This window comes from Salvelinus sp. IW2-2015, linkage group LG11 (assembly GCF_002910315.2).
Source record: "Salvelinus sp. IW2-2015 linkage group LG11, ASM291031v2, whole genome shotgun sequence".
Classification (NCBI taxonomy): domain Eukaryota; kingdom Metazoa; phylum Chordata; class Actinopteri; order Salmoniformes; family Salmonidae; genus Salvelinus; species Salvelinus sp. IW2-2015.
In genome coordinates this window covers 21827459-21853940 of record NC_036851.1, presented here as the reverse complement: position 1 = coordinate 21853940, position 26482 = coordinate 21827459, and the positions used below count along the sequence as shown (strand labels likewise).

Genomic DNA, 26482 nt, shown 5'->3' with positions numbered 1-26482 from the left:
TAGATAATGGAGTTTCGTGCTTCAAGAAGCATTTTTGTTTGGTTTGATAATGGGCACTTGCACATTAGTTCGCTAGCTGCAGCTAGTAACATTATTAAATCATCAGGAATTAGCAAAAACAGTACAATATGAAGATGGGCATAAACTGCTTCTTCAATAGAAATTCCTGGTGACGCTTGTAGGCGATGTCATGGCGACACAGGCTAGCTAAACCAAAGAGTTTTACAACAAAACCGCTCATTGTTCTATCTGTGGCTAAACTCATGCGTAGAAACAGGTCATTGAGTCTAGGTCGTCTCGCGCCGAACTGCGCATGTGAGGCCATATAATCAAATTGTAAATGTGTCGGTGTGTCACTTTCACGAAGTTGGAGTAATATGTTCAACTACTTAAAAGCATATATTCATTAGTTAATACAAATCGGCTTCTTCTATAGAAATAGGTCCTGCCTCTCGCTAAATGGTAGAAAGCAGATTATTCAATCGACATTCCTATTGGTCCTATGGCAACCATCTACAGTACATTCCCGAGAGTATTTAGACCCCTTGACTTTTTCCACATTTTGTTACATTACAGCCTTATTCTAAAATTGATTAAATAGCTTTTTTTCCCTCATCAATCTACACACAGTACCCCATAATGACAGTGAATTTTTTTTTTGAAATGTTGGTCATTTTATAAAAAATAAAGATACCTTATTTACACAAGTATTCAGACCCTTTGCTATGAGACGCGAAATTGCGCTCGGGTGCATCCTGTTTCCATCGATCATTGTTTCTACAACTTGATTGGAGTCCACCTGTGGCAAATTCAATTGTTTGGACATGATTTGGAAAGGCCCACACCTTTCTATATAAGATTCCACAGTTGACAGTGCATGTCAGAGCAAAAACCAAGCCATGAGGTCGAAGGAATTGTCCGTAGAGCTCTGAGACAGGATTGTGTCGAGCCACAGATCTGGGGAAGGGTACCAAAAAATGTATGCAGCATTGAAGGTCCCCAAGAACACAGTGGCCTCCATTCTTAAATGGAAGAAGTTTGGAACCACCAAGATTCTTACTAGAGCTGGCCACCCGGCCAAACTGAGCAATCGGGGGAGAAGGGCCTTGGTCAGGGAGGTGACCAAGAAACCGATGGTCACTCTGACAGAGCTCCAGAGTTCCTCTGTATAGATGGGATAACCTTTCATAAGGACAACCATCTCTGCAGCACTCCACCAATCAGGCCTTAATGGTAGAGTGGCCAGATGGAAGCCACTCCTCAGTAAAAGGCACATAACAGCCCGCTTGGAGTTTTCAAAAGGGCACCCAAAGACTTTCAGACCATGAGAAACAAGATTCTCTGGTCTGATGAAACCAAGATTGAACTCTTTGGCCTGAATGCCAAGTGTCACATCTGGAGGAAACCTGGCACCAACCCTACGGTGAAGCATGGTGGTGGCAGCATCATGCTGTGGGGATTTTTTTTTTTTAAAGGAAAGATGAACAGAGCAAAGTACAGAGAGATCCTTGATGAAAACCTGCTCCAGTGCACTCAGGACCTCAGACTGGTTCACCTTCCAACAGGAAAACGACCCTAAGCACATAGCCAAGACAATGCATGAGTGGCTTCGGGACAAGTCTCTGAATGCCCTTGAGTGGCCCGGACATGAACCCGATCAAACATCTCTGGAGAGACCTGAAAATAGTTTTGCAGCGACGCTCCCCATCCAACCAGACAGAGTTTGAGAGGATCTGCCGAGACAAATGGGAGAAACTCCCCAAATACAGGTGTGCCAAGCTTGTAGCGTCATATCCAAGAAGACACTATGCTGTAATTGCTGCCAAAGGTGCTTCAACAAAGTACTGAGTAATAGGTCTGAATACTTATGTAAATGTGATTAAGTTTTTAATTTTAATAAATTTGCACCAAAAAATTACCTGTTTTTGCTTTGACGTTGTGTGTCTAGATTGAGGGATTTGTTTTTGTTTTAATCGATTTTTAAATAAGGCTGTAACGTAACAAAATGTGGGAAAAGTCAAGGAGTCTGAATACTTTCCGAATGCACTGTATAATGAAGTGGCAGCTGCATTCATTTAGCCGTTAGATTCAGTTAGTCATAGTACACTACGTTTTATTACTGTGACAATTTTAGTACTCATCACTGCATTCTCTACCAGGTTTGTTGTCCCTCTTCCATGTTACATGGGTTGACACATTGCTTTGTTTTAATTTGTAAAGCCCTTTAACAAAAAGTCCCACTATACTTAACATCATTACTAAACTTTAGACATATGAGTTACCACAACCGGTCGCAGGGATGGCTAACGCTGGAAACGTATTTGGTCTCTACTGTTAGGTAAACCAGCTTTTAGTTTTCTTTCACCTTATTTGTGGAACAATCTTCAACATGTTCTTAAATTTGATGTTCTGGTGCCTCTAGGATAATTAAGAAAGCTGATTAAGGATCTTATTACTGATGTTAGTTTTTTATGACCATGTTATTGTTTCTGCTTGCATTCTGTATTTATATATTGATGTGTGTATTTTCTGTAATTTATGTAATTCAGGGCTTATCTGTAAAGTAGACCTTGGTCTCAGTATGACTCCCTGATAAAATGCATGTTAAATTAATAGAAATACAATGTGGCTAGTTACCAAAAGTGCTTTGTACAACAGTAGCCGCATTGGCGCAGCTAGTTTGTTAACATTGGCTGGCTACTAGTGATAAGTCTTTCGCGAATTTGGTGAATGTTGGGAATCGCATCGGTGAACGATCCATTTATTTGCCTTCATGATTTGCATACTGCTACCAAAGACAGTACAGTATGAAGATATGCAGAAACTGCTTCTCCCGATATAAATCGCAGATAACGCTTGTAGACGATGTCATGAAGACGTTGGCTAGCTAAACTCATGTGCAGTAATACGTAATTAGGTCTAACGGTCATCTCGCGCCGAACTGCGCATGTGTCAATTCAAAAGCACTCCGATATAGTTGTTTTGATGAAAATAAAAACGCGTTAGCTTGTCACTCATGAGGTTGGAGTAATAACATATTCAACTACTTAAGACATTGGCTCGAATCCAGGTTGTCTCGTTGGATTTCGAGAAAATTAACAACTAAGGGAACTATTTTTCACTTCTCATTATTGACTCCTCAAACCCCGGCATGGTCTGTTTCGCAAGCGTTCCAGGAAGTCTCGCCTCTGGGTTTAGAAACTGCTGCTACTACTTTTTGAGCTTCAAACAACAATTATCTGCAAATAAATTACAAAATCATTCTCTGAAGACAGTAAATAATACATTTTGCTGGCGATCTAATAAACATTTTATTTTAAGGTGCATATCACAAGCTGACATACTGGTAGCCTACTGTTCGGGCTTTACATTAGATATATGCATTTTCTTCATTCTAGGTCGATTTTCAAGCATTTCGAATGAGGAACTATTTTAGGTGAACAAAGCCAAATGATGCGGCTACAGATGTGGCTGACCGAAAAAACTCAGAACAAATATATTTATAACTAACCCAAGATAGACCACAGCCTGTCGTTTCCAATGGGATCAAATCAGTCATAGTGGGCAGAACAAGCAAGGAGGGGGAAGAGGCAAGCATGAGCCAGTGAGATCCTATTGGCGCGATGTATCACGTATTTGCATATTTTCTTTAGAGAACGCCTAACCTGAAGTGTGCAATAACTCAATTCACCCTTGCGCTCCTAAACAACGCAGGGTAAAATCTACGAAACTTTGTCCAATGTTTGTAACAGATTTTAGTTTTGGTAACCGAAAACTCTATTGAGATCAAACGTTTCATCGATGAGAAAGTTAGCATAATGTTGGCCAAAATCCAACTAGCTTCATCTACTCCCGCTGCTGGCCACTGGGCTGACCACATTTGGTCATGAGTGGATCCGCCAACCGGATGCTTCACACTTTTATACATTGGCTCATTGTTCTATCTGTGCTCAGAATGCCCATTCTTCTGGCTACCACTAGCGTAACGCCGAGGGACATTCACAATAAAGATTAAGAAAGCGACGCTACTGCCACCTTCTGGTTTGGACTATTTTAACAAGGCTGACGGACGGTGATCTGCCGTCTGAAGAAGAAGAAAAAAAGATTGACTGCCAACACTGTTCAGATGTGCTAAATATTCTCGGCTGGCAAACGTTCGATGTACCCGTGAACGTCAAACGTACCGGTGTGTCCGAGCCTTTAGCTGATACGTAAAATACCTATGGATGCGTTGTAAGATCTGTCAGGCGTCAGTCAGCAACGCCTGGGCAGAGGAACGCGCCCAAAATCTGCGCAGGACGACTGCACTTATTTTGGAACGTGCCCAATACCTTACCACGACGCTACGTGTACGTTCAAGGGGGAGGGGCACGTAAACAGAATTCTAAACAAAGGAGAGCGAATCAGTTTTTATTTCAACATCTTTGTAGAGTCGAAAGGTAAGAATTTTAATCATTGTACATGATTAGTAACTGCAAAAAGTGTTTGACGATAGAGCTCTGGCAAAAATGCATGCACCGTTTTTTCCTTTGCCAATGCAATTTCGATGCATTTACCATCAGCTCTATGCAGCGCCATTACTGTGTAGGGTAAATGAACAAAATGGCCATATTATTACTGAGGACGTGCATCTTCTCGTTATGATTTTTTGCTAACTATTTCCATGCCCCCCACCATTCCAAAACTTCATAGAATATTGCACACTCCTTATTTATTTTGGTTTTATTTATTTTGGTCGATAATGTACTTTTGCAAAGGGCAGTAACTTGCATTTGATGAGTGCACAGGCCATGATTAACGTTGCCTCGCACATGGATAGCAGAAGCAGTGGGTGACTTTTACGACTGCATGAGGTTACCATTGGGTCTTGCTAAGTTGCTTTGTATCAAACTGTATTGTGATTTTAATAATACAGTTAATCACTTATTTAACCATGCAAAGGAAATGTTTTAATTCATCCTCTGTATCTCTGGTCACCAGTTTGGAGTCATGCCTATACGTCGTGCAGCTAGGACACCACCCCAGGAGATGCCCCCCTCGGCTGCACCAGAGGGAGGTGAGTTCAAGAATCTCAACATGAACAGGAAGGCTATGGTGTTCATATCAATGATGTATATAAACCCTAGATTGCTGATGCTATGTATTGGCATTTGAGAGGTTTGAAGCAAATTGTGGACCATATTGGGACTCCACAGTAGTGGAAACAGTACAATTAGTCATCTCTAAAAAATAAAATAAAAATATATACTTTATATATTTGTTCTATGTTTAGCTCACATACACCATAATGCTTACTTAAAAGTTATATTATGTGAGCTAAACATACAAAAAAAAAAAGTATATGTTTTAAGATTACTAATGTTACTGTCCCCACTACTGGGGATTGGCGATGTCTGTAATAGAATAAATTTGGCAAAAATGAAAAACGATGACAATATAACATTTTATTTCTATGGCTTCCAAACTATTTTTTACAATTGTGGGGGAGTGCCAAGATGATGGAGTCAAGGTGGCTTCAACACAGCGCCCCCATGTGTCATCTAGTGTGTGTAATAGATAGATCTATTTATTTATCAATCATTGGTTCATATGTACCCAGCATTGACAGGCTAGGAGTGAATATGGTAGCCACTTGGCAGGACTTGATTCTTGCCCCAATTGAGTCCCATATGTCATAGTCACTTATCGAATCCTTTCATATTAGTGGTTTAAGAGTGGAATTGGACTTCACAAATATTTGACATTGTTCTGAGTTCATGTTGAGTGGTATGTGAATAAAGCATGACATCTGCTTGCTGAATTTACGTTTTCAATCTCTTGTCGTTCTCCCTCCCCCCACATCTCTCTCCAGAGCCTGATGCCAGTTCTGAGGAGTCTGCCTCTGTTGAGGAGGAGCAAGAGATGGCACCTGCTGCCATAGTAGCCAAGGAGGGGGAGGGCACAGGTGAAGGCGAGACAAAAGAGAATGGTGAGAAACCTGAGGGAGAGAAAGCTGATGAATCGACTGGAGAGAAGACTGCTGAGGGGGAAGAGTCTGAGAAGAAAGAGTGAGTTGCTTGTGCACATACCCTGTGGTTATTGCTTCCATATTGGTGTAGCTGAATGTTTAATTGCTCTTTGTTTTGTTGGTTGGTTGCAGAGAGAAGGATGGAGTGAAAGAGAAAGTCAAGAAGCCAGTGAAAAGGGCCATTCCCGCCTGGGCAACCATGTCTGCCAGCAAACGTGCAACGCTCACTAATAAGAGCACCTCCACCATGCAGCTGCCTAAGATGGACGACATCCTCATCGAGGCCATTGAGGTCTGTACACAACAACACACTTACCTTTGTATTATGTAGTTCTCCCTTATTCCCCACGAATGCAACACCTGCAACTCATCATATTTCCTCTGCAGTCCTGCAAGGAGAAGACTGGGGCCTCAGCCCATTCTGTCATGAAGTACATTGTGAAGAAATACCCTAACCTAGAGAAGAGGAAATTCCTCCTTAAGAAGGCTCTCAAGAGGCAGCTGGAGAAGGGCACCGTCAAACAGGTGAGGAGTCCTTATCACTGACCAAAGCTTACCATGTATTAACATGAATTGCAAATGGTAGGCAGAAGTTTTAGTGTTTTTGATCTGTGGGTTACTTGTTGTGGTGCCCTATATCCTGTGTGTCTGGTGTTTTATCTGCCTGCGTACTCCTGTTGCTTTACCATTTTATTCACTCTCACAGCTAAAGGGTAAAGGCCTTTCTGGGAGCTTTACCATTGGGAAGCAGTCCCCTAATAAACCAACTGCTAAAGGGGTAGGTCATTTTCAGTCGCCTATCTACAAACTTCAACACTAACAATTACAATTGACTATTATGTGATTGTTCCATTGGCTTTGAGCAGGCAGAGTTTGGAAATTAGATAATATATGCCATTTAGCAGACACTTTTATCTGAAATCATGCTTGCGTACATTTTTTGTACTGGAACTGAACCCACTATCCTGGCATTGCCAGCGCCATGCTCTACCAACTGAGCTACAGAGCACCACTTTGTTTGACAGTGATTCTGATTGTGATGGTTTGGTGCTAGAAGCCGATCATCGTGGCACCTGGGTTGAAGGCAGAGACCCTTGGGGATGCTCTGCCCCTGATCATCACACGGCTATGTGAGCCCAAAGAGGCGTCTTATATCCTGATCAAGAAGTATGTGGAGCAGCACTTCCCTCAGCTCAACGTGGAGCATAGGTAAATACCTGTTTTACTGTTATATTGGGATGGGTGGGGTCTCTTATTCTCTGTTTGGAGTTTGTAAACACATGCTAACTTACAGTATTACTTGACATAGCAATGCAACCCTCTGCACAACCCAAATCTACAGAATGTTTAATGCAGTACCTTTGAACTATGGCATGTCCATTAGTGGTGTGTATTGGTGGAGGTAAAAATAGAATTTCCAATGCAGTCACTATTTCATTCCTAGGCCAGATATCCTAAAGAGTGCCCTGGTGAGAGCTGTGGACAAGGGTCACCTTGAGCAGATCACTGGAAAAGGTGCCTCTGGAACATTTCAGGTTAGCCTTATACTAAAGGAATGCACAATTCGGTGTACTTCATGAAGTCTGATGTTGGATCTCTGTTGTATGAGGTGTTTATCTCACCCCCTCTTACTCTCTCACAGCTGAAGCGGGAAGGGGGCAAGTTCCTGCTTAAAGGCGGGCCCCTGGAGGACGCTATCATGACAGCCATTGTGGCAATGAACGAACCCAAGACTTGCAGCACCACCACACTCCGCAAATTCCTGTTAGAGACAAACCAGGACAGCATGGAGTACCGTGTGGGTAAGACCTGCTCCCTGACTCTCCTAAGAGAAACACTGCTTTGGCAAGATGTAAATATCTACTTGCAACTGCAGGAGCGCTCTCATTAGCTAGGTTAAATCAGAGATGTAAAGATGCTTATTTGACCCTGGGCACTTCTCTTCCCTCAGTGAACAACCTGAAGAGGACCCTGCAGAAGTGCAAAATGATGGGCTGGATGGATCAGATCACTGGGAATGGGCTAAACGGAACCTACCAGCTCTGCTACCCTTACTACCCCAGGTAGAACACTACTATAGGAAGGTTACTATGTGATGTATATTGCTGCCCTCTGTACATCATTACATTGCTACTGTGTGACGTATATTGCTGCCCTCTACATCATTGCATTGCATGTGCTATACCAGGAACAGTATTTCCTGAAGTTCACTCACCTGGAACAGAAAGGTTAAAGATCAGACTGTCTCTTCTTATTCCACAGCCCAGCCATTCTGTTCCCTGAAAAAGTGAAAGAGCAGAAAGTGGCGGAGAAGGACAAACGCAGAAAGAGGGTTGACTTGTCTGATGAGGACTCTGATGAGGAAGAGGACTCGTCCGAGGAAGAGGACTCAGATGATGAACCCCCTCCTAAGAAGTGAGTCCAAGGTCAAGTGAAATTAATCCAATGAGAATATTTTGATTGATATTGTCATACATAGCAGTGAACCATTTGAAACTCACTATCGGTGTATTTGTTCAATACGATCCTTAGGAAAGCTGGGAAGAGGCCACCACCTAAAGCGCGTCGCCCCCCCCCCAGCAAGAAGTCTCGGTCGGCAAGTCAGTCAAGGGCTAAGGGCAAAAAAAGAGCTGCCCCAGCAAAGAGGTCTGCACCCCCAGCAAAGAGGTCTGCACCCCCAGCAAAGAGGTCTGCACCCCCAGCAAAGAGGTCTGCACCCCCAGCAAAGAGGTCTGCACCCCCAGCAAAGAGGTCTGCACCCCCACCAGTCAAGGCACCCCCACCAGTCAAGGCACCCCCACCAGTCAAGAAAGCTGCTCCTGCGAGCAAGCCCAAAACACCCATTGTCAAAAAGCTGATGAGCAAGGCATCGAAGCGGCCAACACCCAAAAAGTCACCTCCTGCAAAGAAGGCAGCAGCCAATTCTGCAGTGAAGGCCAAGCCAGCAGCTCGCAAGTCCCTGAGGGGGAAGAAGTGAGTTTACTATTGCCCAGCAGCGGAAGTTTAAGTGTAGCTCTGAAGACAGCGGTGCTGTGCCTCTATCCATGCTCTCTTTCGCATCATTGTTTTCCTCCAGTTTGGGGCTATAGAATTATTTTCTCTGTAGGATTGGGATGTGGCAGTTATTAGTTAATGTCAATTTACTGTACTTGGGAACTGTTCAATTTCTGTGAACCCAACTTTTAATCTCCATTGTGTAGAATGGCCTCTTAAAATATGTAAAACTGCCTAGGTAAAGAATTGTGAAATTTCCATCACTACTTTTATTTCCCTCACACACTTAATTTTGATAATGTATAGGCAGACATCCAGAATCAGTGACTTGTCTTTTACTTTTTGCATTTCATCCCAGTCCACTCTACCATGTRTTACCTGGACACATTCCTTTTATCAAATAATTTGTTTAGCATTTTGGAAACTTTCTTCCTCTACAACATTTTTGATTTCTCTACATTTAATCTGGAGTGAACTCAAATCTTAAAGGATATTGAGACTTATGTTGTTAAGTGAATTTGAGAGCATAATGACAGCCAACTTTTTTCATGTAATGAATTATTGTTTATTACAAATTCTGTTATTTAAATGATTGTATGAGTGAAACATATCCATCGCTGGGCCTGTGGTTAAAATACTTCATTTGATTGCAGACTAACTGATCAGGAAGCACTGTTTGTCATTGTGATTTTCGGTACTACTGCATAGTATTAGGGGATTTATTTAGTGTGTGTGTGTAAACAAACAAGCTAATCAAAGTGAATTGGTTGTGTCCTATAAAGTGAAAAGAAAACAGACCAATACATTCTTCTACATTCTGTGTAATAGTGAAAGATTGGGAATAAGACACTTTGTTTTGAAGGAGCGTAGCTCATACCCTGCATGCATGTGTGTACCCTTTTATGTTATGCTTTTTCCCAAGTCATTATTAAAATAGCTATATTTGTACTTCCTTCATTCTGTCATGGTCTCAAGGGGAGACAAACACTAAATAGTGTCTGCTGTTGGAGCTGAAGTATACATTTTAAATACTACACAATACAAATCCATAGATGTCAATTTGGTTCACTCATGAATAAAGTGCTGGAGAGTTTGAGTAAAGGGTTATTAAATAGACCATAACTTTACAATTTATTAGGCCCATGGCCATACAGCTTGTAAATCATTATTTGGTGCATTAAGTAAATCCTCTCATTCAGAGAGATGCATAACATGTTTACTTATGCCAATGTTGAGCATGTTGATGAACAAGGGGGAAATTATGAAATTAACATACATTTAAATTCAGGGTGGATGGGCTGCTGCAAATCAGTGAAGGGTGTATTAATCATTAGTTAAAACTAGTGTCTTTCAGACAAATGCAGGTATGTCACTCCATTTCGTTCCGTTTAAAAAACCTTTTGCAACAGAATATCTAGGTCTACACCTATGTTACGCAATGAGTGTATGGACCATCAATATGGGCTACAGAAATGCCTTTGCGTATGGGCTGATTTATATCGCCGCATCGTGCGTAAAAACGTGTTTTCATAATCTCAAATATGTCTCGAAAGGTAAACGTTTCTAGTCCCGCCCAAACACACCGGTGAATAGCCAACTCTGAAATGAGTCGGGGCGGGCGAGATACCTTTGAGATACCTTTGACTGGGAGGGGAAATCAGAGTTTGGAACAGTGGAACGGGGTCCGGAGTACAAGAGTGCGGAAGTGAAAAGAGCGTTGTTGTGGCCCTAAAGTAAGAGATTTGATTAGCATTGATTTATTGACATGTTTACTTTGCCAAAGCTGTACCTGCGTTTAACTGAATCCTTGCATAAATGTTTGCGCTCATAGAACAGACTAACAGGTTTGGGGACTAACGGATTACATGTAATCCGTTACATGTAAGATTACAAAAACGGTCCTTATCTGTTACCAGCAAAAATATTGTAACCAGATTAGATACTTTTGAAAAACTAGATGATTACTTCAAGGATTACTTTTAAATTCAGAAAGGATGTTTGCAAAAAACAATCTTTGACACTTCTCTGTTTTSTCAATGACATTCAAATCAGCATTGAAAAAAGGCACACATTTAAGTTTGTTCCACCTGAGCGAGTCTGACCACAAATCAGAGACCACTATGATGACACACGAAATGTGTTTGATCGATCGCGGGAGAAGAGCAGGAATAGGCTTTTGTGGGCTACAATCCAATGTATGTCTTCCAATGGTGCGACTGTTGTCAGCATCCAAAGATTATCCAATTTGAATAAACGCTTGGAGGTAAGGATGACAGCAGTGTAGTCTACGGCGATACGGATATCACTTATTATTGATATCTACATAGCGCATTGATGTGAATCACACTGCTGCTCTCTCATTTAGCTATTTGCACCTTACGGATTGTGGTTGTTGTGGATGGCTGTTCACAAATCTTAACGTGTATTTGAACCCGATAATGGTTGCATTCAAGAAGTTTAAGCTGCCTATCAATCATTGTTTTTGAAACCAGTGGACAGCCAGTGAAAAATGCGCTCTTGCAACAGCTGCATGGTGCGGATCCCAGCCTATGGAATACAAATGGACCCATAGGCGTAATGGACACGTTCCTACTCGCACACTTTTGATAGACTTAAAGGGGAAATCTGTTGCTGCTACATCCAATTTTTGACTTATAAATGATGAACTCATGAGCTTAGTTCAACTTTCACACTCCATGAGAACCCAAAATATAACCTTGTTTTTATCCAATGTTTGTAAACATTGTAAATGTAAACAAACACGTATAGCCTCATAATATGGTTAAAACAATCATTTTGATATCATGGATGGTCAGTCCTTGCATCCATATCTCTGTCTATTAATCTGAGAGTGGTTACATTTCTCCAGGCCCATCCCTCAGCCTACCAAAACAGAGGCGGCGAAACGATTTTGTTATTGTTTCATCGGTGGATTTGCCCTTTAAACTGCTATCAAGATATCAAAGTGTCACCAACAAAAAGGTAAACAATAGGCCAATAGCAAATGCAGCATATGGTATTCATTTTTCACATGTAAATAGTACTTTTCAGTAGTGCTCAAAGCACGCCATTCCATGAGCGCAGCATTTATTTTTCAACTCGAATCAATGAGCCCAATCAGTCCTCCATGACAACAAAATCATTAACAACAGAGTAGGGCTGGCTAATAAATCCTTCGTTTTGGGATTAGGCTCAAGCAAAACAATTTGGCTAATCTATACTTCCATATTTCCAAATCCTATTCTTGAAGATCAAGGGGTATAACATTTATTGGAATGACTGGAATTCTGATAGACTTTGGTTTTTAATGTAAATATATAATTTAATCGTATTATTATATGTAGTGGGGAAGAGATGGGTTAGAAGAAGCCTACATAACCAACCCATAAAGTAACATTTAACATCCATATATGGCCAGCTATGTAAACTTTAACATTGATTTATCCTGCAATAGATGTAGTTCAATTGGTAACATACATTTTTGTCTTCTTCTAATGCCTTTTAAGGGGAAAGTAATCTAAAAGTAACTGCATGTAATCAGATTACGTTACTGAGTTCGGTTAATCCAAAAGTTACTTTACCGATTACAATTTTGGAAAGCTAACTAGTAACTGTAACTGATTACATTTAGAAAGTAACCTACCCAACCCTGCAGACTAATGGGTGATACCTGCATGCTCTGAATGATGTAGACTATGGAATACATTTTTACATCTGGTTAAATCCACACCAGTAATAGTGATTTGTATGCTACTGAAAATGTGTGGCATGTAATTAATTAGAAGATTCAAACACAACAACGCAACAACCTATTAGATTGCAGGTGCACATAACCTTTTCATAATATGGCCAAGAGGAGAAGGGGCAGATAATGACCTGACAGTCTCGAATTTTGGAAATTGCTGAAGACATCTACCACCATACCAGTGGTGGAAAAAGTACCCAATTGCATACTTGAGTAAAAGTAAAGATACCTTTTATAGAAAATGACTCAAGTAAAAGTGAAAGTCACCTAGTAAAATACCACTTGAGTAAAGTCTAAAAGAGTTTGGTTTTAAATGTACTTAAGTATCAAAGTAAATGTAATTGCTCAAATATACTTAAGTATCAAAAGTATAAATAATTTCAAAATCCTTATATTAAGCAAATCAGACGGCACAATTTCCTTTTTGATTTTTTTTTAATGGATAGCCAAGGGCACACTTCAACGCTCAGACATAATTTGTGTTTAGTGACTCTGCCAGATCAGAGGTAGTAGGGAAGACCAGGGATATTCTCTTGATAAGTGCATGAATTGGACAATTTTCCAATAGGATCCAGCTGCGACATCATCTCTTAGTGCAGTCATCCCTCAGGGTCTCTATGCTGCCACCTACTGATATGTCATCTCTCAGTGCAGTGAATCTCTCAGGAAAAGTGGAGGTGTCGAAAGGAACCATATAAGGAGAAGTGGAGATTTTGAAAGGAACCATATAAGGAGAAGTGCGGATTTTGAAAGGAACCATATAAGGAGAAGTGGGGATTTTGAAAGGAACCATATAAGGAGAAGTGGCGATTTTGAAAGGAACCATATAAGGAGAAGTGGGGATTTTGAAAGGAACCATATAAGGAGAAGTGCCGATTCAAAGGAGTCTTTTAACACTAGAAGTGCTGGAATTCCATAACTGCTAGAACCGCAATGACTTGATATTTCAATTATTATTATTATTATTTAAAATATTCAATAATAAATAATGCATTGTTCAAGTTCAGGTATCTAACATTAGCTAGTATTTACATTTACGAAAAACGTAACGTTACATACATGGTCACCAGTAGGTAACGTTCAAAGACACAGCTCACAATGAGTGAATAGACATTTTTGGGGGGATAACTAAAATTCCTTACTGTCATCTCTGCAGACCATGACTGACATCTTGAGTGGCACCTTTCGAAACCCACACCTCTCCTTATATGGTTCCTTTCAAAACGTCCACTCCTTTCGAAACCCCCACTTTTCCTGAGAGATGACATTGTAGACCCTGAGGGATGACTGCTCTGAGAGATGACATTGTAGACCCTGAGGGATGACTGCTCTGAGAGATGACATTGTAGACCCTGAGGGATGACTGCTCTGAGAGATGACATTGTAGACCCTGAGGGATGACTGCTCTGATAGATGATGTTGCAGCAGGACTCCTCCAATCTTCCAGTCCTGCTAAGCATTCAAAATGTAAGAAATACTTTTGGGTGTGAGGGGAAAATGTATGGAGTAAAAAGTCCTGTATATTATTTTCTTTAGGATTGTAGTGAAGTAAAAGGACTTAAATAGTACTTTAAAGTATTTTTCCTTAAGTACTTTACACCATTTCACCAAACATACCTGTTTCTAGCTTAAAATGAAAAGGTTTGAATTGTTCACAGCTCATTTTATCACTTCTACCTGCCTACAAAAGCATTTTTTCACATGGGGAAAATAACACTTCCGGCCAGTGCATATGACACATCATTCACATGTCTAATGTTGATCATGCTGGGTGCTGTAAAGCTCTCTGCTATATTCTGATTCTGCAGAACTCAGGGGAACTCCTCCAGAAACAGCAGCATAAAGAAGTAGGCTAACTCAGGAGTGAGAATGATGGGTGAGACACCAGTCAGGGAGGATGGCACAGTTACAAGGTCAGCTGAGGTAAGCCATATCCACTGACAGAGCAAAACACATCTTCCTCCCCATATAGGAGTTGGTTACTACACTGAACAAAAATATAAACACATGTAAAGTGCTGGTCCTGTGTTTCATGAGCTGAAAGAAAAGACCCCAGAAATGTTCCATACGCACAAAAAGCTTATTTCTCTCAAATTCTGTGCACACATTTATTTAAATCCCTATTAGTGTGCATTTCTCCTTTGCCAAGATAATTCATTCACCTGACAGGAAGCTGATTACACAGCATGATCATTACACAGATGCACCACTCTAAAATGTGGTGCACCTGTGTAATGTGCACTCTAAAATAATGTACTTTGTAGGCCACTTTGTACCATAAGCCGCCTCCAACGTTGTTTCAGAGAATTTGGCAGTACGTCCATCCAGCCTCACAACCACAGCCCACGTGATTGGTATCGTGTGGGCGAGCAATTTGCTGACTTCAACGTTGTGAACAGAGTGCCCATGGTGGTGGGATTATGGTATGGGCAGGTATAAGCTACGGACAACGAACACAATTGCATTTTATCGATGGCAATTTGAATGCACAGAGATACCGTGACGAGATCCTGAGGCCCATTGTCGTGCCATTCATCCGCCACCATCACTTCATGTTTCAGCATGGTAATGCACAGCCACATGTCGCAAGGATATATACACAATTCCTGGAAGTTGAAAATGTCCCAGTTTTTCCATGCCCTGCATACTCACCAGACATGTCTCCCATTGAGCATGTTTGGGATGCTCTGGATCGATGTGTATGACATCGTGTTCCAGTTCCTGAAAATATCCAGCAACTTCTCACAGCCATTGAAGAGGAGTGGGACAACATTTCACAGGCCACAAACAACAGCCTGATAAACTCTATGCGAAGGAGATGTCACACCATATGCTGACTGGTTTTCTGATCCATGCCCCTACCTTTAAAAAAAAAAGTTATCCGTGACCAACACATCTGTGTTCCAAGTCATGTGAAATCCATAGATTAGATTAGATTTATTTAAATTGTCTGATTTCCGTATATGAACTGTAACTCAGTAAAATCTTTGAAATTGTTGCGTGTTGCGTTTATATTTTTGTTCAGTATATTAGTTTGAAAAAAAAAAGTGTGTCCTAAGAGGATGAAATCTGTGTGGACTTTACTTCCCTTATAATCTGCCCCTTTTAAGACCTTGTTAATTGGTTACATTATGTGTTTATCTATAATCAACAATTTATAGTATGTGTAACATAGTCTTTCTTGTTTATATAGTATGTTGGCTCTTTTCACGTGGACGACTGCTGTTTGGACGATCAGATGCAGCAGTTGCACACACAGCTAAAGTCTCTCAAAGTAGGTGCTGGTAATGACAGGTTAGAAAGCAGCAGCAGTACATTAAAACAGATTTTGACTGTTCACAACTTATTATGGTGGAGATGTGGAATTTCTAGACAGTCCAAAGTCAAAGAAGGCAAACACAAAAAGCTTTGCCTGAGGTGTTGAAATTTCTTTTTCACAGACATGCAAGAAAAGGAGGTCTGTGTCCCTTAAATTTTCCATCAAAGGGGTGAAGATGTATGATGAAGATGAGACGGTAAGAGTTTAAATTCCCAGTCTTAAAAGTCAACAACATAATTTCTTTCCTTTTGTGAATTACTTTCCCCTTCCTTGTCTGTAGACCCTCCTCATGGCCCATGCTCTACGAAGGGTCTCCCTTTCCACTGCCCACCCCTTGGAAGCCCAGTTCGCCTTTGTTTCCCACAACCCCGGCAGCGCTGATGCCCAGCTATACTGCCACCTTTTCAAGGCTAGGCATGCCAGAGCAGTAAGAACCTGTATTGGATCTTTATCTCCCAAGATGATTGTCAACAAATTTCCTCTGTGTGTCTGTTAAGCTGCAGTTTCTTGTGTCTGATTTGTCTCTCTGTTGGTATGTTGTTTTCTCCCAGGCCCAGTTCCTGAACCTGTTGCTGTGCCGCTGTTTCCAGCTGTCCTACCTGGCAAAGCACCCAGAGGAGGCGCAGGATGAGTCTGTCGGCCCACTGCCCAGCCGTGCCCCCTCCCTCCTCAACCAGGGCTTCCCTCTCAGTGTCAGTGCCCTTGTGTCATTCCGAAGGGCCCCCACTCAGGGCTTACTCCCAGGGGAAAAGGTCAGGACAAACTTGTGTTTAAGTTTTAACTGAATTGTGAAAGTATTATTTCACTGTGCTATTTTTATTTGCTTTGCTGAGCCCGTACATTTTGCTGGCCTAGCAGTTGGCCAGTTAATACTTTCTATGGGTCTTTATTGTAGGTCTTCCCATTGAAGAACAACGGAACAACAACTGAGGAACAACCAAGCAGCCAAGAGGAGGTCTTCACTTCCTCTCCTTCCCTGGTGCGCAAGAGAGCCATCCGCAACAAAGTACTGCGCTCAGGGGCCTATCGCTCCTTCACTTACAGCCCTCACAAACAACGTCACCTCCAGGATCAGCTAAACTCTCCAGAAGGTGGGCCAAGTGTGCAGAGAGCACTTTCAAGAGTGAAACAATTCATTAGGTAATGTTGAAATAATTCCCTAGAGGGACCACTTGGAATGGGATCATCACAAGATGCTAAGGAATCTCTCTTCTTGTGTGTGAAACAGGAAAGGGGCAGGACAAAATGCCAGTGAGGAGAGCCCGGGCCCCGAGCCTTGCTGAAACAGAAGAAGCTCTGGCTCAAGCAGTGTGGTGTTGGGCTGGCATTGCCACGTGAGTCCTCTCTCTTGCATTTACCTCACTCACACTGATGCTAGTCTCTAGTGTATTTTATGGAGTGTTCACTTGACAGTGGTGTAAAGTACTTAAGTAAAAATACTTTAAAGTACTACTAAAGTATTTTTGGGGGGGTATCTGTACTTTACTATTTATTTTATTGCCAACTTTTACTTCACTACATTCCTAAAGAAAATAATGTACAGTTTACTCCATTTTCCCTGACACCCAAAAGTACACGTTACATTTTGACAGGAAAATGGTCCAATTCACGCACTTATCAGGAGAACATCCCTGGTCATCCCTACTGCTTTTGATCTGGTGGACTCACTAAACACAAATGCTTTGTTTGTAAATTATGTCTGAGTGTTGGAGTGTGCCCCTGGCTATATGTAAATTTAAATATATATAATTATTATTGGGCCTTCTGGTTTGCTTAAAATAAGGAATTTGAAATGATTTATACTTTTATATTTGAGCAATTCCATTTACTTTTGATACTTAAGTATGTTTAAAACAAAATACTTTTAGACTTTTACTTACAGTGGCAAGAAAAAGTATGTGAACCCTTTGGAATTACCTGGATTTCTGTATGAATTGGTCATCAAATCTGATCTGATCTTCAGTCACAACAATAGACAAACAGTCTGCTTAAACTAATAACACACAAACAATGATGCTTTTTCATGTCTTCATTGAACACACCGTGTAAACATTCACAGTGCAAGGTGGGAAAAGTATGTGAATCCTTGGATTTAATAACTGGTTGACCCTCCTTTGGCAGCAATAACTTCAACCAAACGTTTTCTGTAGTTGCGGATCAGACCTGCACAATGGTCAGGAGGAATTTTGGACCATTCCTCTTTACAAAACTGTTTCAGTTCAGCAATATTCTTGGGATGTCTGGTGTGAACCATTCTCTTGAGGTCATGCCACAGCATCACAATCTGGTTGAGGTCAGGACTCTGACTGGGCTACTCTAGAAGGCGTATTTTCTTCTGTTGAAGTCATTCTGTTGTTGATTTACCTCTGTGTTTTGGGTCGTTGTCCTGTCCTGCATCACCCAACTTCTGTTGAGCTTCAATTGGCAGACAGATAGCCTTACATTCTCCTGCAAAATGTATTGATAAACTTGGGAATTCATTTTTCCATCAATGATAGCAAGCTGTACAGGCCCTGAGGCAGCAAAGCAGCCCCAAACCATGATGCTCCCTCCACCATACTTTACAGTTGGGATGAGGTTTTGATGTTGGTGTGCTGTGGCTTTTTTGTCCACACAGTTTTGTGTGTTCCTTCCAAATAACTCAACTGTAGTTTCATCTGTCCACAGAATATTTAGCCAGTAGCGCTGTGGAACATCCAGGTGCTCTTTTGCGAACTTCGTCCCATGAACACCATTCTTGTTTAGTGTTTTACATATCGTAGACTCGTCAACAGAGATGTTAGCATGTTCCAGAGATTTCTGTAAGTCTTTAGCTGACACTCTAAGATTTATTTTAACCTCATTGAGAATGATATGCTGGGATCTTGCAGTCATTTTTGCAGGACGGCCACTCCTAGGGAGAGTAGCAACAGTACTGAACTTTCTCCATTTATAGACAATTTGTCTTACTGTGGACTGATGAACATCAAGGCTTTAGAGATACTTTTATAACCCTTTCCAGCTTAATGCAAGTCAACAATTCTTAATCTTAGGTCTTCTGAGATCTCTTTTGTTCAAGGCATGATTCACATCAGGCAATGCTTCTTGTGAATAGCAAACTTACATTTTGTGAGTGTTTTTTATAGGGCAAGGCAGCTCTAACCAACATCTCCAATCTCGTCTGGTTGATTGGACTCCAGGTTAGCTGACTCCTGACTCCAATTCGCTTTTGGAGGTCATTTGCCTAGGGGTTCACATACTTTTTCCAACCTACACTGTGAATGTTTAAATGATGTATTCAATATAGACAAGAAAAATACAATAATTTGTGTGCTATTAGTTTAAGCACACTGTGTTTGTCTGTTGAAGATCAGATGAAGATCAGATGAAATGCTATGACCAAATGCTATAACCAATTTATGCAAAAATCCAGGTAATTCCAAATGGTTTACATACTTTTTCTTGCCACTGTAAGTAGTATTTTACTGGGTGACTCACTTTTTGAGTCATTGTCTATTAAGGTATCTTTACTTTTACTCAAATATGACAATTGAGTACTTTTTCCACCACTGTCACTTGATGAGAACTCATCTGAACTGTCAGTGGTCTCTACATTTACATTTTAGTCATTTAGCAGACGCTCTTATCCAGAGCGACTTACAGTGGAGTGCATACATTTTATAAAAAAWWTTCTATATATATATATTTTTTTTTTTACATACTGAGACAAGGATATCCCTACCGGCCAAACCCTCCCTAACCCGGACGACGCTATGCCAATTGTGCGTCGCCCCACGGATCTCCCGGTTGCGGCCGGCTGCGACAGAGCCTGGGCGCGAACCCAGCCCAGCCTGGGCGCGAACCCAGAGACTCTGGTGGCGCAGCTAGCACTGCGATGCAGTGCCCTAGACCACTGCGCCACCCGGGAGATAAGGGTCTAAATCCTTATCATGTGTTGCAGTGACAGCAGCTCCTCCCTGCTTGCAGAGGATGTCCTGGGGTCGTACCTGCTGTGCCCCCATCCTAAGAGACCTGGCTGTGGCTCTCTCATAATTCGTTTCTCTTCTGGACTGGTCACCCACCTAATAGACAACACCTCCAACGGCAAATACCTGCTCGAGGTGAGCGGTCTTGTCAATTATTCATATTTGACTTGCTTTTAAGTTTAATGTATTTTCCTCTAGCAATGTAGTAATTAGTATTTTTTATGTTGTTATACTAGAACTGCCACATAGAATTTAGCACCATTGCTGCCTTGATAGAGCACTGCACCGATATCAAGGGGGAGCTGGACTGTCTGCTGAGTTGTGCTCGTGTGAACCACTGCTATGAGTGGGAGGAGAACGTTGCTAAGGCACTGCCTTTAGCCTTACACCAAGGCCTCAAAAGAAAGAATGCAAAATATACCCAGAGGAAACAATGGGTTTAAAAGTAATTTCTGATCATTGGATTGATCGATGTATCTCATTCTCTAAAAGACACTGACCATATGTTACACTGACACCTTAAATATAATATAATTAATTAACTTGCATGCTTCACTTTTGTTATTGTTTTCAGATTTCTGATAGAAACACAACTCTAACTATCAAATTTACTTCCAGCAGGTGAATTGTGATAAGTAGAGTAGCATTTTGATACTTAGGCTCTGGGATGTAGGGATGTTTTAATGTCAAAAAGCTATGTGTGTTTGAGTATATTCTTCTGTTTTTTAGCTGCACCTACTTTACTTCACCTACGTTTGAATTATATTATTTTAATACATTTTAATTACAATATTTTAAAACGTAGGAATATTATGTGTGTGTTTGTATAGACTATATAGGGACATTTTTTATAGATTTTGCAGACMAAGGTTTTTTTGTACATTAACTCTGACTCATGTTCAGCTGTCTTTTTGAATTTGTGTTTTTCACTGCCGTCTTTTAAAGTGTTCTGTGAGAACTAGCAGCATTTCTTCATTTTGATTACAGATAAATGTACTTGCTGAACGAAAGTGTATTGTTGTGTTTTAAATTTTTATGCATAATTCATTACCATATTGTATACTGTATACCAGGTATTCCCAAACTGGGGTACACCAAATAAAATGTGATTCACATATTTAAAAAAATAAAATATAAATCTTCAAATTTTCAAACAGTCCATTTATATTTTCCAACGGGGCTATACATTTGGGTGAGCTCTTTTTCTCGCCTGAGTAGCCTCGTTTCACTGCCAAAAATAAAATTAAACCATTTAGTGTTCAGCGAAATAACAACACAATGTCAAATACAGGTAGTCAAGTCAAATAATTAGCATCCAATCACATTAACCGTTACTCTCTCGCGGGAATTCCAGCTAACCAAACGTATCTGTTTGAATGTTAAATGACGAGACAGAGCCATTGATGCGAGTAACCAGTCTTGTTCCGTACATCACAATACCTCCGGGTATCTCAAGCACCCCGGTAAAACACATGAGTTGCAGTAATGAACATTTACCAACAGATGGCATCACTGTGCCATCTTACACCCATAACAGTATCTGCTGCTCATTCCGTTTGCTTGAAAATTGATAAATGGTCAAAATAAAAAACTAAGGCCCACGTCCATAGAGACTCTACAGGTAGTACTGCTACTACCAGCAGTACTACACCTGCAAAAGTCGACTACACAAGTTGTTCTGCTTCCACGAGCACCTCCAATGCTAGCATCAGTAATTCTACATTTGTTGTTAGCCCAGCTAGCATGGACACTTACAGTTGTGAATCTGATGCAGCCGAAGAGCTACTGCCCCCTTACCCGGGAAAGCATCAAACAACAGACAGGGACGTTGGACCATTGAAGAGGCACAAATATGATGAGAACTACATTGATTTGGGGTTAATTTATATTGGGAGTAGTGCCTTTCCTCAGCCACAGTGTGTTATATGTGCAAAAGTACTATCTCACAACTCAATGAAACCTTCACTCTTGTGCAGATATTTAGAAACAAAACATGCCAATTTGAAAAATAAGCCACGGGAGTTTTTTGAGAGAGAATTAAGACGACTTTAGAGTAGTAAGACATGTATATAAATAACAGATACCATTAATGGTGAGCTACCGAGTGGCTAGGACAGGCAAACCCCATACTATTATGGAGGACTTAATTCTTACTGTTGCTGCGGATATGGCTGGGACAATGCTGGTTGGAAAATGCAAAAAAAACTATACAGATGATGTTTTCATCAAACAACACTGTTTCACGACGCATCAGTGACATGGCAGGAGATGTTTTGAAACAATTACTGCTTCACATACAAGCCAGTGAATTCTATGCATTATAGCCGGATGAGTCAACAGACGTGTCGGGCCTGGCACAGCTCCTGGTATATGTCCGTTATGTTTATGGGGGGTCAATTAAGGAAGACATCCTCTTCTGCAAACCACTGGAAACCAGGACAACAGGAGAGGATATTTTTTAATTACTGGACAGCTTTGTGACATCAAATGGACTTTGGTGGTCAAGATGTGTTGGGTATCTGTACTGATGGCGCAAAAGCCATGACAGGGAGACATAGTTGAGTGGTAATGTGCGTGCAAGCAGTTGCTCCCGACACCACTTGGGTACACTGCAGCATCCACCAAGAGGCTCTTGCTGCCAAGGGAATGACCTGACAGCTTGAAAGACGTCTTGGACACTACAGTGAAAATGGTTAACTTTGTTAAAGCAAGGCCCCTGAACTCTCGTGTATTTTCTGCAGTATGCAATGATATGGGCAGCGACCATGTAACGCTTTTACAACATACAAAAGGGCGCTGGTTGTCAAGGGGCAAAGTATTGACACTTTTTTTTTTTAATTGAGAGACAAGCTTAAAGTTTTCTTTACTGACCATCATTTTCACTTGTCTGACCGCTTGCAAGATGACGAGTTTCTCACACGACTGGCCTATCTGGGAGATGTTCATTCAACTGAGACTGCTCTTCTCTGTGTCACGGAGGCGCTCCGCACTGCTAAAGCTAACTCTCTCTCCTCTGCTCTCATCCTTCTAGCACCTATGCGGCTGCCTTTGATACTGTGAACCATCAGATCCTCCTCTCCACCCTCTCCGAGCTGGGCATCTCCGGCGCGGCCCACGCTTGGATTGCGTCCTACCTGACAGGTCGCTCCTACCAGGTGGCGTGGCGAGAATCTGTCTCCGCACCACGTGCTCTCACCACTGGTGTCCCCCAGGCTCTGTTCTAGGCCCTCTCCTATTCTCGCTATACACCAAGTCACTTGGCTCTGTCATATCCTCACATGGTCTCTCCTATCATTGCTATGCAGACGACACACAATTAACTCTCTCCTTTCCCCCTCCTGATAACCAGGTGGTGAATCGCATCTCTGCATGTCTGAGAGACATATCAGTGTGGATGACGGATCACCACCTCAAGCTGAACCTCGCAAGACGGAGCTGCTCTTCCTCCCGGGAAGGACTGCCCGTTCCATGATCTCGCCATCACGGTTGACAACTCCATTGTGTCCTCCTCCCAGAGTGCTAAGAACCTTGGCGTGATCTGGACAACACCCTGTCGTTCTCAACTAACATCAAGGCGGTGACCCGTTCCTGTAGGTTCATGCTCTACAACATTCGCAGAGTACGACCCTGCCTCACGCAGGAAGCGGCGCAGGTCCTAATCCAGGCACTTGTCATCTTCCGTCTGGATTACTGCAACTCGCTGTTGGCTGGGCTCCCTGCCTGTGCCATTAAACCCTACAACTCACCAGAACGCCGCAGCCCGTCTGGTGTTCAACTTTCCCAAGTTCTCTCACGTCACCCCGCTCTCCGCTCTCTCCACTGGTTCCAGTTGAAGCTCGCATCCGTTACAAGACCATGGTGCTTGCCTACGGAGCTGTGAGGGGAACGGCACCTCGCTACCTTCAGGCTCTGATCAGGCCCTACACCCAAACAAGGGCACTGCGTTCACCACCTCTGGCCTGCTCGCCTCCCTACCTCTGAGGAAGTACAGTTCCCGCTCAGCCCAGTCAAAACTGTTCGCTGCTCTGGCACCCCAATGGTGGAACAAACTCCCTCACAACGCCAGGTCAGCGAGTCAATCACCACCTTCCGAGACACCTGAAACCCCACCTCTTTAAGGAATACCTAGGATAGGATAAAGTAATCCTTCTAACCCCCCCCCCCCCTTAAAGAGTTAGATGCACTATTTGTAAAGTGGTTGTTCCATGGATATCATAAGGTGAATGCACCAATTTGTAAGTCGCTCTGGATAAGAGCGTCTGCTAAATGACTTAAATGTAAATGTAAATGTTCTTTCTCACTTGAAGGATCTGAATCTAGGATTACAGTGACTCTCCGCAACTATATTCAATGTGCGGGACAAAACTGAGGCTATGATTAAGAAGTTGAAGCTGTTCTCTGTCTGCAGAGCACACAGGTCTTTCCATCATTGTATGATTTGTTGTGCGCAAATGAACTCAAGCTTACAGACAATGTCAAATATGATATAGCGATGCACCTGAGTGAGTTAATTACACAAACAACTGGATTCGTTATCCCTTTCATGCCCTGCCTCCAGTACACTTACCGATATCTGAACAAGAGAGKCTCATCAAAATTGCAACAAGCGGTTCTGTGAAAATTGAATTTAATCAGAAGCCACTGCCAGATTTATGGATCGGGCTGTGCTCAGAGTATCCTGCTTTGGAAAACCGCGCTGTTAAGACACTAATTCCCTTTGCAACCATGTACCTATGTGAGAGTGGATTCTCGGCCCTCACTAGCATGAAAACTAAATACAGGCACAGACTGTGTGTGGAAAATGATTTAAGTGTGAGACTCTCTCCAATACAACCCAACATTGCAGAGTTATGTGCATCCATTCAAGCACACCCTTCTCATTAACCTGTGGTGAGCTATTCACAATTTTTGATGAACAAATAAGGTTTTATATGTAAGATTGTGAAATAAAGAGCAAAATGATTGATTATTATTATATTATTATTTGTGCCCTGGTCCAATAAGAGCCACTTCCCACGGGCCGGGTTGTGAAAAAAACACACACATTCTTATGTTTAATAAAGGTGTCGTATAGTGTGTGTGTGGCAGGCTTACAACGGTGGTAAAAAACTACATTTGAGAGTGCGCTGACACTGGTGCAAGAGGGGCTACGCAGCTGGAGGTTGAATGTTTGAAGGGGTACGGGACTATAAAAAGTTTGGGAACCACTATTGTATACAGTACCACTCATTCAAGGGTTTTTCTTTATTTTTACTATTTTCTACACTGTAGAATAATAGTGAAGACATCAAAACTATGAAATAACATATGGAATCATATAGTAATGAAAAAAGTGTTAAACAAATCCAAAATCTATTTTAGATTTGAGATTATTCAAAGTCGCCACCCTTTGCCTTGATGACAGCTTTGCACATTCTTGGCATTCTCTCAAACAGCTATCATGAGGTAGTCATCTGGAATGCATTTCAATTAACAGTTGTGCCCTGTTAAAAGTACATTTGTGGAATTTCTTTCCTTCTTAATACGTTTGAGCCAATTAGTTGTGTTGTGACAAGGACGGGGTGGTATACAGAAGATAGCCCTATTTGGGAAAAGACCAAGACCATATTATGGCAAGAAAAGCTCAAATAAGCAAAGAGAAACGACAGCCCATCATTACTTTAAGACATGAAGGTCAGTCAATCCGGAAAATGTCAAGTACTTTTAAAGTTTCTTCAAGTGCAGTCGCAAAAACCATCAAGGTTTATGATGAAACTGGCTCTCATGAGGCCCGCCACAGAAAAGGAAGACCCAGAGTTACCTCCCGCAGCAGAGGATATCATTAGAGTTAACTGCACCTCAGATTACAGCCCAAATATATACTTCACAGAGTTCAAGTAACAGACACATCTCAACATCAACTGTTCAGAGGAGACCGAGTGAATCAGGCCTTCATGGTCGAATTGCTGCAAAGAAACCACTACTATGGTGTGGGGGTGACACTGTCAGTGATTTACTTAGAATTCAAGGCACACTTAACCAGTATGGTTACCACAGCAATCTGCAGCGATACGCCATCCCATCTGGTTTGCTCTTAGTGGGACTATCATTTGTTTTCAACAGGACAATGACCCAACACACATCCAGGCTGTGTAAGGGCTATTTGACCCAAGAAGGAGACTGATGGAGTGCTGCATCAGATGACCTGGCCTCCACAATCACCCAACCTCAACCCAGTTGAGATTGTTTGGGATGAGTTGGACCGCAGAATGAAGGAAAAGCAGCCAACAAGTGCTCAGCATATGTGGGAACTCCTTCAAGACTGTTGGAAAAGCATTCCTCATGGAGCTGGTTGGGAGAATGCCAAGAGTGTGCAAAGCTGTCATCAAGGCAAAGGGCGGCTACTTAGAAGAATATAAAATCTAAAATATATTATGATTTGTTTAACACTTTTTTGGTTGGTACATGATTCC

At 41.7% G+C, this 26482-nt stretch overlaps 2 protein-coding genes across 6 annotated transcripts; both read left to right on the top strand.

Annotated features, from left to right (window-relative positions):
• The first annotated feature begins 4230 nt into the window (after nucleotides 1–4230).
• Nucleotides 4231–9737, top strand: LOC111969980 (heterochromatin protein 1-binding protein 3). 2 transcript variants are annotated; one of them, XM_023996418.2, is made up of 12 exons: nucleotides 4231–4439; nucleotides 4981–5056; nucleotides 5852–6047; nucleotides 6140–6299; nucleotides 6395–6532; nucleotides 6714–6785; nucleotides 7065–7216; nucleotides 7452–7542; nucleotides 7650–7809; nucleotides 7959–8070; nucleotides 8270–8422; nucleotides 8540–9737. In XM_023996418.2, the coding sequence occupies exons 2-12, from the start codon at nucleotides 4990–4992 to the stop codon at nucleotides 8982–8984; spliced, it is 1746 nt and encodes a 581-aa protein (XP_023852186.1). In that variant the 5' UTR covers nucleotides 4231–4439; nucleotides 4981–4989; the 3' UTR covers nucleotides 8985–9737. The 2 variants fall into 2 exon arrangements, with proteins under 2 accessions (XP_023852186.1, XP_023852185.1); XM_023996417.2 differs by having other exon boundaries at nucleotides 7062–7216.
• Nucleotides 9738–10581: 844 nt separating this feature from the next.
• Nucleotides 10582–21040, top strand: sh2d5 (SH2 domain containing 5). Of its 4 annotated transcripts, XM_070445596.1 has the most exons (11): nucleotides 10582–10734; nucleotides 11871–11983; nucleotides 14555–14669; nucleotides 15940–16020; nucleotides 16187–16261; nucleotides 16346–16492; nucleotides 16617–16817; nucleotides 16961–17156; nucleotides 17294–17399; nucleotides 20006–20165; nucleotides 20267–21040. In XM_070445596.1, the coding sequence occupies exons 3-11, from the start codon at nucleotides 14616–14618 to the stop codon at nucleotides 20471–20473; spliced, it is 1227 nt and encodes a 408-aa protein (XP_070301697.1). In that variant the 5' UTR covers nucleotides 10582–10734; nucleotides 11871–11983; nucleotides 14555–14615; the 3' UTR covers nucleotides 20474–21040. The 4 variants fall into 4 exon arrangements, with proteins under 4 accessions (XP_070301697.1, XP_023852180.1, XP_023852181.1 ...); XM_023996412.2 differs by lacking the exon at nucleotides 11871–11983; XM_023996413.2 differs by lacking the exon at nucleotides 11871–11983 and having other exon boundaries at nucleotides 14529–14669.
• Nucleotides 21041–26482: the final 5442 nt, after the last annotated feature.

Coding starts and splice junctions, on each gene's coding strand:
- LOC111969980 (XM_023996417.2), top strand. CDS start 4,990: ATGCCTATACGTCGTGCAGCTAGGACACCACCCCAGGAGATGCCCCCC. Junction 7,810..7,958: donor CAGCATGGAGTACCGTGTGG/GTAAGACCTGCT, acceptor CTCTTCCCTCAG/TGAACAACCTGAAGAGGACC. Junction 8,423..8,539: donor GATGAACCCCCTCCTAAGAA/GTGAGTCCAAGG, acceptor TACGATCCTTAG/GAAAGCTGGGAAGAGGCCAC.
- sh2d5 (XM_023996412.2), top strand. CDS start 14,616: ATGATGGGTGAGACACCAGTCAGGGAGGATGGCACAGTTACAAGGTCA. Junction 14,670..15,939: donor CAGTTACAAGGTCAGCTGAG/GTAAGCCATATC, acceptor TTGTTTATATAG/TATGTTGGCTCTTTTCACGT. Junction 17,400..20,005: donor TGTTGGGCTGGCATTGCCAC/GTGAGTCCTCTC, acceptor CATGTGTTGCAG/TGACAGCAGCTCCTCCCTGC.